The sequence below is a fragment of the Camelus dromedarius genome, chromosome 20 (genome assembly GCF_036321535.1).
Source record: "Camelus dromedarius isolate mCamDro1 chromosome 20, mCamDro1.pat, whole genome shotgun sequence".
Classification (NCBI taxonomy): domain Eukaryota; kingdom Metazoa; phylum Chordata; class Mammalia; order Artiodactyla; family Camelidae; genus Camelus; species Camelus dromedarius.
In genome coordinates, this window is record NC_087455.1 from 29,436,431 (window position 1) to 29,450,831 (window position 14,401).

Consider the following 14,401-nt stretch of genomic DNA (forward strand, 5'->3'; position numbering starts at 1 on the left):
ACAGCACAGGGAGGAAAACAGACACGTTCCTGTGCTGTGGCATCCAGTTTGCAAGGGAGAGTGAAACGTTGCCGAGAATGTGCCGAAGGTGCTGAGCCCTTGCTGACTCGCTCCAGGTTCAGCACCAGATGTAAAAATTGATCCCCAGAATGAAGATGCGTTCACCTTAACAAGGCACTTTCTTGACTACGACACAGCTCTGTCCACTCGCAGGTCCACAGTCAGTTTTCAGGTTATAACTGGAAGGGCACAGATTCCTTAATAAAGCTTATAGACTCGGGGTTCTTTAAGATGCCTGCAGATGGAAGGCTCAAGGTTCCTACCTTGTTTTCTACAGCACTGCACCCCGATGGTTAATATTCATGACCGGAGAGAGGAAATCTTGCAGCACCCTGAGGCACCTTCCAAATTGTCAGTGAGACTAAATTAAATTTAGAACCATTTTCCTATTAGGGGCTATTTTATTCTATTCTGCTACTTTGCAAACGGACAATTCATGTATTCTGTCTCATTCTTATGCTAATCCCCGCTTTTCGGTGATTCTGGATGATCAGGAATTTGCTGTAGGATGTTACTAAACTTACGACTCGATTTCTTTTCCTTTCATCAACCCCCTCTTCTTTGGAAGTCCACACTCCAGGCCTCGTCACTGTGCCAAGAAGCTGTGTGCCTCTGTGGGGTTTCTCTTTTTTCGATTCTAACTGGTTAGCACCACTTAGGAAAACGCTTATCTGCTACATGCTACAATTACTTCAGAGGAGTCACTGTCTGTTAGGTGTCTGCTTTGTGCCTGGGAAGATAACAGTTAGAAAGTGATGAGATGGAGGCGAGCTCTGGGCTGGCAGAAGCACACATAAATTAAGGCTGTATTTGTTAAAGTGAGTCAAACTGCAGCTTGATTACAAGGGTCAGCACATAAACTCTTGGCTGAATGCCTGTCCCTCCAAGACTCAGAAATTGAAGACATTTAATGCAAAATGCAAGTTCATGATGTTCACCTACAAATGGTAATAACTGGTCAGGGTGAAGACTGGAGTCCAAGCACGTTTACAGTGAGACTTGACAACAAATGCAGGGTAGGACTCCATAAATTTTCTAGTTTTTCTTACCTAGCGTTGCTTCCTATGGTTTAATTTTTGTATCCACAGAATATCATTGGTGGTAACAAGCTGGAATCCTTTTGTTTTTCCTGACATTGGTAGGAAGGACTCTACCGTGGACTGTGTAATGCTGAAATACACTGTATTAGTTTCCTCTTGCTGCTGTAACAAAATGCTATAAACTGAGCACTTAAAACAACACAAATTTATTATCTTACAGTTCTGGTGGTCAGAGGTCTGAAATCAGTTTCACTGGGCTAAAACCAAAGTGTCCACAGCTTGTTTTCCTTCTGGAGATTTTTTAGGGGAAAAATCTGTTTCCTACTTTCTGGAACATTCCTTGGCTTGTAGCTCTTTTTATCCATCTTCAAAGCCAGCAACAGTGGATTGAGTTCTTCTCACGCTGTCATTCCTCTGGGTGTCTCACTCTGCTTCTCTCTTCTGCTTATGTGAGTACACTGTGAGTATACTGGGACCACCCAGATAACTCAGAATTACCCCCCATCTCAAGATCCTTGACTTAATCATATCTGCAAAGTCCCTTTTACTATGTAAGGTAACATATTCACAGGTTTCAGGGATTATGACATGCACATCTTTGGAGGGCCATTATTCAGTCTACTACATATATCAAACTGCAGTTATGTTTCTTTTTTAAAAAAAAAATCATTTTATGCTATATCAGCATCTGGGTGAATAAGCAAAACCATATGCAGATTATTTTTAGAGTCTCAGACGAATGTCTTCACATTCATGTGTTTGTTTTTTTAAGTGACAAACTTAGGAACATGATTTAAGCCCAGTATTTTATTATTGCTTCAAACCCACCTCTCACAAGTCTTAAGCCAGATCACAACTCTGACCTTTCTCTTGTTATAGCAGATCCTCACCAGAGGGGCCAGTGTCAGCCCCCCACTGCAAGAGGAAGGACAATCCTTCCTGCCCTGCACAGTTCCCTGTCCCTCAGCCCAGCCAGAGGCAGGTCTGAGCACCCACACCCAGCCCAGCACAGGCCGTGTCTGAGGAAGGGGCCAGTGAGCACGTGAGTGGCATTGCCCACCGAACCATGAATGCTTGGGTGCCCTCTGGGGTCTCGGGGACGAGGGAACATAAACTTAGGGGTCCAGCAGCAGGACCACAGCACTCCCAGGGAAGAATGCAGGAAGAACGTGGAGGGAAACTGGCCCCCTTTCTGTTCTCTTGAAAGTAACTAGGACCCTTGAAAGAACACGTTTTTAACTACAGGACTGTCCTCGGGTAGGAGTACATAAGCTGCGTTCTTTACTCATATGATTGAGTGAAAATCACAAGCTTTGACAAAAATTGACCACCTGTATCCAAAACAAAGATGAAGAGGAGGCCAAGGGAAGGTTTGGCGTGTGAGAGGTGGCGTCTTGGGCGAAGCGGTTCGTATCCCCTTACCTCTCGTTTTCCCATCTTCTTTACCTTCTCTTCATCAAGGAAGTAATTTAACCTTTCTGTGCATTGTTCTCATAATTTGTGAACTGGAACTAATCGCAGCACCTGCCTCATGAGTAATTGTAAGACTTAAACGGTTATTACAAGTCGAGCACCTAGAACAGTGCCTCTCAAGGGGCATCACTCAGTAAATGCAGGCTGCTGTTATCCTACAGCGTTCCCAGAGCTGGGACGGGATGTTTCCCTGCAAAATAAAGGGAGGTCATTTTCCATTCAAAGGACAAGGTAATCGAATCTTCCATTAGGTTTTACATTACATACACCTAGTTATAAACTATATGTTCACAAAACAAAGGGAGGTAACCCAACAAGACCGCTGACTGGTGGAATTCACAGAAGAGATATTTGTGTACTGATAATTTTGGGAGTTCCCAGTCTTATTCAGCTGTTGTCTTTTCTACCTAACACCAGCCCAGCTGGGAATAAGCTAAAACTTCTGGGCTGCTCTGAAGCACACAGGATTCAGGTAACAGAAAGATCACCTTTCCAAGAGAGAATGTGGTTGGCACCAGGAATTCCCCAAGTCCGAACTGTTGACCTGAGCCCAGAGGTGCCCTTTGTGCACTGGGACTGTTGGGAGGATGGCCTGTCTGAATTTGTTCTCAAATTCCAGTGAGATTTTCCTGAAAGGAATATCTGAGCTAACTCAGTGTCAGCCTTAGCAGTTCTCAGGGAACTCACTTTAATGACCAGGTTGGAATAATTTCTAATTAGCATACTCATCACTTGGATGTTAATGATTGCTTTGAAAATACTTGGTGTTCAAATAAGTGTTGTCTTAGAATCAGATCCCCCTCCTAGTTGTGCTTCAAGGTTAATTGGAACTTTTGATGAGCAGTTCGAACTTCCTATCACCCTTAGTCTACATTGTCGTACCTTTTGAATGAATGAAACCTAAAGAAAGGAGGTTGGGCTTATACTGACAGCCCATCATAAAAGGTTGTATTTTTTTGGTTTCTTTTAGCTGTATGGGAATTTTTTTTCTGATTCACTCATCAGAATAAGGCATAAGTATGTATACAGCAACCAGATGAAGCAAGAGGAAGGGAGCTTATGGTGCTGGCCATGCCAAGGTTGGCTGTCCACAAACACCAAACAGATGCACAAATTAACCTGACCTTGTCTCCAGAGCACCACTGTGACCAATTCAGCCAACCAGCTTGTGAGCATTTGTGCCACAAATGATCAAAATCAGGACCAGAAAGACTTTGTTACATTCTTTCTAGAACCACGTCTGGAGTAGCATTTTTTTTCTTCCAAATCTTTCTAAATTGGTGCCAGAGATACTGTCACTTTTAATTTGAGATCTGAAACACTGTGCTCTTCTGATTGTGGGGGGAAAAAAGGCGTGGGGGTGAGAGCTTCTAGTCCATCTTGACATGGCCTCTGGGAATTCAGCTCCAAACTCTTGCCTAATTCTCCAGGATGAGTGTGGCCCACAGATGTCACTCTGGAATCCAACTTCAGTTTCTTTCCTGGAGAAAATTCCTTACAGCAGTTGCTTAGGCTAGTGACTTTCTCTAAGAACTAACCTGAGTGTTTGCTATCAGCTGTGTCTGGCTTATCCCTTTCTTATGAGGAGATTAATCTTAAAATGACAAGGCACATTATAGAGTTTGAGTTACGCATCTGGCGCCATGAGTGAGCGCCGCCACCCAAAGGCCCCTCTCCGCCGTGCCCTCCAGGAGCCCTTTGTGGACTCCTTCCTCCTTCCATTCCCTAAACGTGGATATTCCCCAGCAGCATTGCAGCCTCACTCTCTTTTCCTTTCGCTCCCTCCGGGAAGTCCCCTCTTCTCAGTGCTTGTCATGGGCCAGGCGTTGTGTTAAGTGTTTTCTGCGCTGTATTAGTTTCCTAGGTTGCTGTAACAAATTACCATAAACTCGGCAGTTTCAAACAACAGAAATTTTTCCCATCACAGTTCCGGAAGCCAGAAATCCAAAACCAAGGCGTGGGCATGGCTGGTTCCATTCCAGAGACTCCTGGCGGGGAGTCTGCTCCATGCCTCTGTCCTGGCTTCTGGTGATGGCTGGCGAGCTTTGGTGGTTTTCAGACTGCAGCTGCATCTGTCCAGTCGCCACATGACATTTTCCCTTGTGTCTGTGTCCAAATTTCCTTCTTCTTATAAAGACACATCATTGGATTAGGGCCCACCCCAATCCAGTATGATCTCATTTTAACTTGATTACATCTGTGAAGACCCTATTTCCAAATAAGGTCCCGTTCATAGGTACTGGGTGGACATGAATTTTTGCCTGACACTAGTCAACCTTGTACACGTGCATTATCTCATTTCAACCTTGAAACAGCTTTATTAACAATGTTTTATGGATGAAGAAACACATCACTTCCAGATCTTCACCTCTACTCTGTCCAGCTGTTACTGGACTTCTCCACTAAGACACTGCACTGGTACCTCAGTCAGACATTCCAGAACTAAACTCTGTATTACTCACCTCCCCCCCTCAAATGTGAAGTCCTAAAACACAGCAGCTCCAGAATGTCTGTTTAGGAAAGTAAATGGGATCTTTGCAAGAGGTTTTTTGAAGCAGCATTTGCAGAGCACTTTACATAAGACTGAAAAAAAAATTCGTCACCCGTATCTAAAAATGATGGGCACCACCACTGACTTGAAACAAGACGGTGGCAGGAGGGATGTGCAAGAATGATAAATTTAGGAAACTATTAAGGATACAGATTTGATAGGTCTAGTCAACTGCCTGGATGTGGAGATAGACGGGAGAGAGGTACCGAAGATGTCTTTGACTTAATTACAGGATGGATGGTAGGACTACTTAGAAACACACACACATATAAAAGTTGGGGGAATGGGACTGGGCAAAAATGAGCTAGTTTTTTCAAGTAAAATCTTACATGAAACCTAATAGAAGAATGGAGCTGCTTTGGTTGAAAAAAGGCGTAGGCCCCATATTCTCCCCTCGGCCTCCCCCCGTCTGTGAAGGCAGCTCCAGAACTTTGGTAGAAGGTTGTGGAAGTTACTCAGTGTATCCCTCTATCTCTGAATAGGAAAATGCTTGTGCCATTCTAGATACATAGACACTGATCCCATTTTAAAAGTGTTTCCAAGAGGGGTCCTCAGGGCCTGTCTCTCCCGCCCTTCCTGGCGTGATGTAGCCTCCCAGGCAGGGGGCTGCTCTCTATGCATAGTCTAAAACAACCTTGAACTGCCTCACTTCCTTTGCCCTTGGCGGGTTGTCCTGGGGCCTGGTGTGTCCTGTTAGAAACCCTGCATCATCTGATGAAAAGTCAGTCTGGTTTCCTTCAGAGAGAAGACTGAACTTTAGCTCTTGGAATTGTGCCTGCCCTCAGTTAATCCCCCAACTTCTAATCGTTTCAGATACAAGTCCTTCCTTTCCAGCATCCCTAGAGGTGGTTCATTCAGAGGGAAAAAGAAACACACACATACACACACACACACAGAGGCCATGAGGAGGCTAGTAAGACCCCTGGCCATGGATGGCACTGTTCTAAGTCTGCACAGGGCAGAGCACAGCTGGGCTCCTGGGTGTCCCATAGACATATTTACCCAGAGACAAGAATAGGGCTCTTCAAGTTTAATTAAAAACAGGATGTCCCTGCTGGGTCTCTCATTGACATTGCTAAAAATAAAGTAGGGAAGTAGCCTGGCCTCTTAATGGCTTAATCCCATTAAATTGAGGGGGTGAGGGGAAGCTGGAGCTAAGAAAAGGCATGACTTGTTTCAGATTCTGTCTGGGGCTGTGTCTGTTCCCTCCCCGCGCTGTGGCCGCCTAGACTTTGAAGTCCTAACAACAGCCAGTGCTGGGCTGTTGGTGCCGTGGAAGAGGGGCAGAGGGACACATTCCCCAGCGAGGTTTTGCAAGGCTGTCACCCACTTACTCACTCTTGGGACCTCTAGGACTTGTCACCTCTCTTCTTTGCTCACCCATGTCCTAGACCTGGTTTTGTGAATAATCCACTAATCCCTTTCTGTGAGCTGATGCACATTTAAAAAAAAATCTCGTCTGAGTGCTATGACAGCCATCCGGAAACGTTAGCCTCTTAAACGTGCCTTCACTCCCTCCTCAACCCCACAGCACACTCAGCCATGCACCTCCTGCACAATCCCAGCAGCCTCGTTTGCAAATACACTCACATAAGGGCACCCTGCCTCCTTCATTTTTGTTTTGTTTTTGTTTTTGTGTGAACTGTCCTCATTTCTCTGCTCCCACCCAATTCCTTTAGCCTAACAGCTAAAGACTAAATTCTTGAAGACTTTCTTTTGGGTGTGAGAGCCTTGTTTTCTATCACACATTCATCTGGCTTTTTACTCTTTCACTCATTGGTTCAACCAGAGTAGTAAGAGAAAAATCTCTAGATTATTATACAGTTGACTTCCCTTCAGAATGCAAAGAAGGAGAATTTCATGAGCTTCAACTCTTAGAGACTGAGAGCTCCAAGAAGTGTTCCAGTCTGGTGGGTTTACTTGCTACACTGGGACCTTACTGAGGCCAGAACAGACTTGGAAGGAAGCTTGATTACACAGCATCCTTAAGACCCAGCAAAAAGCCAACTTATTATGTGCCCATAGATGCCCCGCCCATATCCGCTCTACAGCTCCTGAAATGTGTCATCTCTTGCACCTCTAAAGAGATGTGCTGGTGGTCTAGTCGGGGGCTGATTTCCGGACACTGTTTTCTCGTTGTTCTAAGATTCCTGAGCTTACAAATTCACAAAATATTTAGACTGTGTAAGTCTGACATCTGGGGTGGGTGGGTGTGTGTGTGTGTGTGTATGTGTGTTCATCGGTTAGTGTCACCGATTCCTCTTTGGATTAAGAATTACAGAAAAACTTCCATGCAAGAGCAAAGAAACCTGAGCAGAGGGCACCAGGACCTCAAGACCCAGCTGGTGTGGAGAGACCCCTGCTTTCTACTCCTGATTCTAAATAGTCGCCTGGCCCTGGAAGCCCAGCACCTCTGTTTCCCCATTTGTAAAACAGTCTCTACCTCTACAGCCTCTTGTAGCCCCACCAAGGAGTCAGGTCCCCACTGGCTTGGCACGTGGCACTCTAACCCCAGCACAGATGGCAGGTGGACCTGGGCTAGGGGACAGCAATGGGGGACGAGGAGGAAGCCAGAGCATGGCCTGCCCCTCACCTCTGGAACACACTTCAGTGAATGTCTCTTGGGAAAGCTGACTGTGGTCAAGCTTCCTTACCCAGGGACACCCATCCCCCCAGGCGGGGCCAGGACTCCCAGCTGGCCCTCCTCCCAGAAAGATTCACTACAATTCAGTGAGGGCTTTGGGTGGGTTAAAGTCAGACTCAGGGGGCCTGGCCTGAGGGGTCCCAATGGGGCGGGATCAGCCCAAGGGTCAGCATACTGGGTGAGTCCACTCTTCATGCCTGTCTTATCTCCTGAGATCATAATATTTACCTGCATTTCTCCAGAACACTTTAGGGATTGAGACAAGATTGATCCTGAGCAAGTCTGTACAGCAGAGAAGTTCAGCCACTATCTCTTTTTGCAGCCCGTTGGCTCCTGCATTTCCCCTTTGGAGGCTCCTTCCCCTCCACTGCCTGCCCTTCTTTTCCAAACTCCAGAACTTCCCAGAGCTCTCTGCCCACCTTCTGGCAAAATCTACTTTTTCTAAAACTCTGTCTAGGGGTTAAAACTGAGTAGCAAAACCATGGACTGGGGATGAAAACAATGACTTTACATTATTCTTCCAAAATAAAAACAGCATTTGACAACCGAGTCCTTCCAGGCCTTTACTATGAATACCATGGGGGGTCCACAGGCGGTAGGGGAGATAGTTTTAGTACCACTTACAAAACCTTTTCAGTGGAATCCTCTTTTGCCCATCAGATTTCAGATGTACTCAGTTGCTCTCAAGCCTAAGACTGTAGACTTACCTAATCCCGAACTTAGATGGCAGATTGTTCCCATCTTGGGGACACCTGACAGCTTGTTGAGAAGGAATGCAAAATGACTGCCACATACAAGGGGAAAGAGCACTGGGATGGATTGGTAATGTCTGTCTGGGAGAAGAGGAGGGCAGGCCCTTACTGAGGTCAGTGTTTATCATCCTTGAGGGATGCAGGGAGAGACCACGTAGACCGACCTACCTCTCTGTCCTGAGGAATGTCGTCTATAGCCCGAGAGCAGGGACGTCAGAACAGCGGCAGCAACACACAAGGACCTCGTTTGAAATGCAGTGTCTCAAGCTCCCCATCTCCCCAGCCCACCCTTCTCAGTCAGATTCCGTATTTTCACAAGATTCCCAGGGGATTCACATGCACATTAAAGTTAGACACTGGGGGTCGAGTGGATCTCCCTGTCAGCTGTTTTTCCTGAAGGGTCTTAGCGCTGGACAAGCTCCGCTGGCCTGGCTGCTCTCACCAGCAACTGCGTGTCTCTTTTTAAAGCAGATTGGCAGGAACCGAGCTGGCTCTCTGTGTGAAGGGGCGGCGTGCTTTTCACCCCTGAATTTGGGGGGCTTAATTGTGTGCCAAACCAAAGCATGTGTCCATCTTACCACGGTACTGCTTCTGTCCCCAGGCGATCTATAAGATGGTTTCCTCCGTAATGAAAATGCCTGAAGATGAGTCAACCCCAGAGAAGAGGACAGAAAAGATCTTCCGCCAGATGGACACCAACAGAGATGGTAGGAGGCCATGGCTGCTTTGCTTTGCTCAGAGTGGGGGCTGCTGGAGGGGCTGGGGTGTGCCACTGGGAGATGCCACTCGAGGACAAGATACAGACCGTGAGGACCTGGCTCAAGGCCCTTTGTGAAAGTGGCTCATCCTGCATGTTACCTGCCAGAGGAGGATGGAGGAGGACCAGCGTGGTCCACAGCAGGCTGGATCCTGCAGGCCAGCTAGTCAGAAAGTGGGGAGGGGCTTGGTGTCCATCCTGACCCTGGTAGCCTTCCTCTCAGCCTGTCCAAGGGGTTTTGTTGGGGTCTCCTGCACATGCTCCAAAGTGTCGGGTTTCCTGGAGCCAAGCAGGGCTCCTCAGCTGCTGGGGGCTTAGGTGGCCAGCAGGTTCCACTCTGAGGGAGCCACCCACAATTCAAACCCAACAAGGGGATGCAGAGCAAGCCAAAATGAAAGGAGGGATGGATTTCAAGCTCAAGAACAGTGGGTTTTAGATGTTGGATTGCCAGATAGAACACAGGAGGCCCAATTAACTTTGACTTTTTGATAAATAACAAATGAATTTTTAATGTAAGTATGCCCTATGCAATATTTAGGACATACTGAAGAAATTGTTTATTTGAAATTGAAAGTTAACTGGGCATTCTGTATTTTATTTGCCAATCCTGGCAGCCCTATGGAGACGTAATACCTGAGTTTAAAGTGTTCACACAGAGCCCAGCCCATAATAAGCCCCAGTCATCTGTTGCTCTTGCTGTTATTTCTGGCTCCCCTGTTCTGCTGGGCTTCCCCAGCAATTCTTGTCAGTGATGAGTGGATGCACCGGTATACCCCCGACGGAAGGCTTTGTTGCAGAGTGAGCCTCCGTTTCTATCCCTGTGCCCTCTGGGGCACCAGCTGCTAGAGTATCCGGGTTTGCAGGGTACAGGCCAGTCTGTTTGTTTTGTTCCTTGACAAAGGTGCCATTACATCCCATTTCTTTTTGTGCCTTGAGTCACAGCGAATAGTTTGTTTTGCAAAGACTAAATAAACTGTATTCTTTTAATGGACTAATAAACTTGCTAACATTAAACTGCATAATTTGCTGATGCTCCAGAAGAGCGCAGGTAGACTTGTATCCTGCCCAGGCCTGCATCCTCTTTAGAACAGGTGTGAAGGAAGGGAGAAGACCCAGACACCGCACGATGAAACCCCCACTGGGAGAGATCAGAGCCTGCCCGCTGGGACTTGGCCGCACTGGGGTCACTGGGCCCTGCCTGTGAAAGCCCTGTACTTTCCTAAGGGAAAACCTTGGGTTAAAAAAAAAAAAAAGAGTGGGAACCATACAGGGAGGGGCTTTAAGTCTGCAAGGGGTCAGACTCTGCCCAACCAGGACACTTGGTGCTTCCACTCAGGGCTTCTGGACCCCAAGGTGGGGCGCCGGAATAGAGGCCTCATCTGGAATCTCCTGCCATCAGACTCTTCTTGGTAGGAGTTCTTTGCATCTAACCCCTGGCCGCTGGCTTGGAGAGAAGAATCTGGCCCCCAGTCTGGGAGCCAGCCCCGACGCACGCAGGTGGTTAGTGGGAGCCAGTGAGCAGATGTAGATGCCAAATGCAGGGTTTGCCCACCATGCCAGGGAAGGGGGAGGAGCTTTGCCTCCCGACCAGCATGAGGAAATTTCTAGAAGGGAATTTAAAACCAACTCTGGCTTAGGCAGGAAGCACAAGGACACGAGGTAGGAGTGGAATCCCAGGCATTCTCCCTCCTCCAGCCCTTCAGGGTAGGAAGAAAGTGCCCAGATTTACAGGAGGGACCCAGCAGGTGCCCTCTGCTTGGAGCACATCCCTCTCTATCCCCCTTACCTCAGATGGAAGGACAGCTGTTCTCACACCTCGTCCAAAAGAAGGAACCCTTCCCCTGGATGTCTGTTCTGGCCCCTCTGCCCACATGCTGGGTGAGGGACTCTTCCAGCAAACCTACCCGAGTGACCCAAAGGAGCCCCCCAGGGCGCCTGCAGCTGGAAGGGCCACGAGGGCAGGTACCATATTAGTTAGGGCCACCCAGCACCCCGACCCGCAACGCCAGGGCCGGGCACACTGTGAGCTCCCGGGACGCCGTGTGCTGTGCCCGGGGGGCGGCGGTGCGCTGCTGTACCAGACCCTGCCCCGGGGTCTCCGCCCGGAAAGACACACGGTGGGTCTCACACGGCGGGAGAAGGCGGGAGGAGGCGAGCCGCTGCTGCCGCAAGGTGCTGCGGGAAGACTGTACGATCGTGCAGCTGCCGGCAGCCACCGCTCACCGGTCCTCTTACTTTCTAGGAAAACTCTCCCTGGAAGAATTCATCCGAGGGGCCAAGAGCGACCCGTCCATAGTGCGCCTCCTGCAGTGCGACCCCAGCAGCGCCGGCCAGTTCTAAGCCCGGCGTCCCACGAACGGTAGAGCTGCTTGTGTTCCTTTTGGATTTTTCTTTACAACTTTTTTTTTTTTTTTTTTTTTTTTTGCCAAACAATATTGACGGTGATGCTGTTCCCCGTGTGGTCGGATGCACCTTTCTCCATGCCGCCTTCAGCTTCTTTTGTCATGGACGCTTCGTGGGAGTGTCTGCAGCCCCCGCTCGCTTGTGGAGAGCATGGACAGTGCTGTCACGCACAGACTTTGTGGTGTTCGTTGTTCTGAAGATGTTTCATTGTTATTATTTTTCCTTTGATTCGAGAGTCTGTGTTCTAAAAGTGAAGACTCGGGGAGGCAAGCCAAGGGAAAACCAATCCAGTCCAGTGATTCTAGTGCAAGCTTGAGGGGCTTGTTTGAAAAACAAAACTCCCCACCTGGGTCTGGAGTCACACATGCCCTAGGGAAGATGCTGGATTCCCCAAGGATGAAGAATCCTCTGGGGCCAGGCTCTTAAAGGGACCTGGGGGATCCCCCTAGAGGCCCACCCCACTCTCTCCCCAGCAGGCTGTAGTTTCTAAGCTGTGAACATTTTAAGGTCAATTAATAGAGGAAAAAGATGGCTCAGCCATTTCTTCCCAGGTTTACACTAGTTGAACTAAGATGAGTGTCTTTGGAAATTAAAAGCAAATGGTAACTTCTATTCCCAAACCAGATCCATCTTGTTGCCTACTATTGTGGTTTAAAAAAAAAAAAGATTATTGTATATAAAATATTGGGTATTGCTGACCAAATTAAGTGTTTTGCCTTGTTTAAATGAAATGCATGTTTAGTGAGCACTAATACAATCTTATTACAGAAGACTGCAGTAGCTTATTGTGAAGTAAGCCAATTATAAAGAATGTCTATGTCTTGTTTTCAGGTCATATCCGTCTTTGCACAAATGCACCAATCAACAGGTATATATATTTTATATATTCCAGAAGAGTACAAAGTAACCACGACTAGGGCCCAGCCTGAATTTTGAATGCTTTTCCAGTGGTAGTGCCTAGAGAACTTAAGTGGGGCAGGTTTAAGTCGGACATGTCAGTTGGAGCACCAGAAGCTTCATATTTATTAGAGATGTGAGGTGATGGTTCGCCCTCCCAGCCCAACAGCTGATTGATAGTATTGGATTGGAGGTGTGGTGCTTTTCTGAGCAGATCAATATTCTGTAGACACTCCCCCTCCTCCAAAGAGCATAAACGCTCAGGACTTCCCAGTGCTCGAGTCCACCTGTATGGTTAGGAAGCCATAGCTGGAATGTTGACTTTTCCATGCTCCTAGAGGCCCTTAAAAGAGTCAGAGGTTGAGCAGTCATCTGGTTCATCTTGAAGTGTGTCTGTGATTTCCAAGGCCATCTATGAGGAATCCAAAAGTATTTCCATCATCGTGTTCTTTGAATGCAGATTTCTATTTCCAGAAGTGATAACACAAATTTGAGTTGTTGTGTGGTCTGATGACCTCATACACCCTAATTTGAATTGGAAGGTAAGAATAAAAGTTGCTGGCCACAGGTAAGTCATATTTTCACAAGCACTAGGCATGGGGAAGCCCAAACACTATAGGATGTACATGGGGAGAACCTGTCTCAAGGGAAGGCAGAGGGGTCCCCACTGGGTCTGTCTGCTGCCAAGCTACTTCCCATGGACCATGAACCGCAGAAGGAGAAGCTCATAACCATGAAGAAAATGACACCGTGTCCATTCCAACCTCCAGATTCCTATGTATCACTGCAGTCCATTTTAACTGATAGAAAATTCCAAATTTGTACGGTTGACCAAAGTGAACCAAATTTGCAGGGTGAAATTTTGAGACCTGGACTCAGTAAAATAATCTTCATCATCCTCTGAGTGTCAGTTTCTCATAGTGGTTCCAGACTGTGAGACTTGCCGAGTTTCCCCATGGGCCAAGTGGCAAAATCTCATTTTGAAAAACAGAGCGTCCGCCCAAGGCATGGCGTGCAGAGTGGCCAGGAAGCCGGCACCTCTGCGGGAAGCGTTCAGGAGACGCGCCCCACTTTCTCGTGCTCTTGAGTAAAGACCTCGTTCTCCCTTTAGTGCTTAGATGGTGGAGTCAGTTAATGTTGGGGAAAGCCAGCCGGGGCTCTGCCCTCGGTCATGACATCTTATTGATCCAGACTCACTTTGTTCCCTAGAGCCTAGATCTAGGGAGTGAGCAGCAGGGAAGCGTGTCTCCAGCTGTTAAAAAACCAGAGCAGACGCATGGCTAACGAACACCGACACACCAGGGATAGATGGAAAATCGTCCTTGCCTGGCCTGCCATTGACCCTGTCTGTATTTTCTTGAGGGTTGTTTTTCTCATTCTTTTCCTTCCCAAGAAGGCCTTTGTATGTCTAACCCAGTGCGCTCGAGTGTGGCCACAGGACTCTGCAGCACCCAGAAGGCTGAATGCCTGAAGGCTTACGTCACTCCTGTGCTGGGCTGTTCATTGTCATTGCTGTGTTGAGGGACCTCTGGAAATGGAGTCCGTTCTGTCTGAAATCAAGCCAGCCTGTGCTGTTCAAGGGACTGGAATAAAGTGGCTTATGACTTGAAGGATGCAACAGTGTGGTCAACTGTTCTTACCCTTGTTTAGGGTGGGGAAGGGGTGCTAAGGGTGCCATCCCATCCCATCGATGTGCCCCGAGGGCACCTTCCACAGTATATTTAATTTTATATATAAACCCCTTCCTGTGGAGTGGGTCCTAGTTGAGTTGATTGTGTCATCTAGCTTGGCATTCAAGAATGTTAATTTTTTAATATGATTGTC

General features: G+C 47.6%; 1 protein-coding gene across 7 annotated transcripts in view; it reads left to right on the top strand.

Moving 5' to 3' along the window:
• Positions 1-14,190, top strand: part of NCALD (neurocalcin delta) — a 364,376-nt gene extending 350,186 nt beyond the window's left edge. For all 7 annotated transcript variants that reach the window (XM_064476919.1, XM_031439409.2, XM_031439412.2 and 4 more), the window contains 2 exons: positions 9,122-9,227; positions 11,520-14,190. In XM_064476919.1, coding sequence (XP_064332989.1) covers positions 9,122-9,227; positions 11,520-11,617 — 204 coding nt within the window. In that variant the 3' untranslated portion in view covers positions 11,618-14,190. The remainder of the gene's footprint in view (positions 1-9,121; positions 9,228-11,519) is intronic.
• Positions 14,191-14,401: the final 211 nt, after the last annotated feature.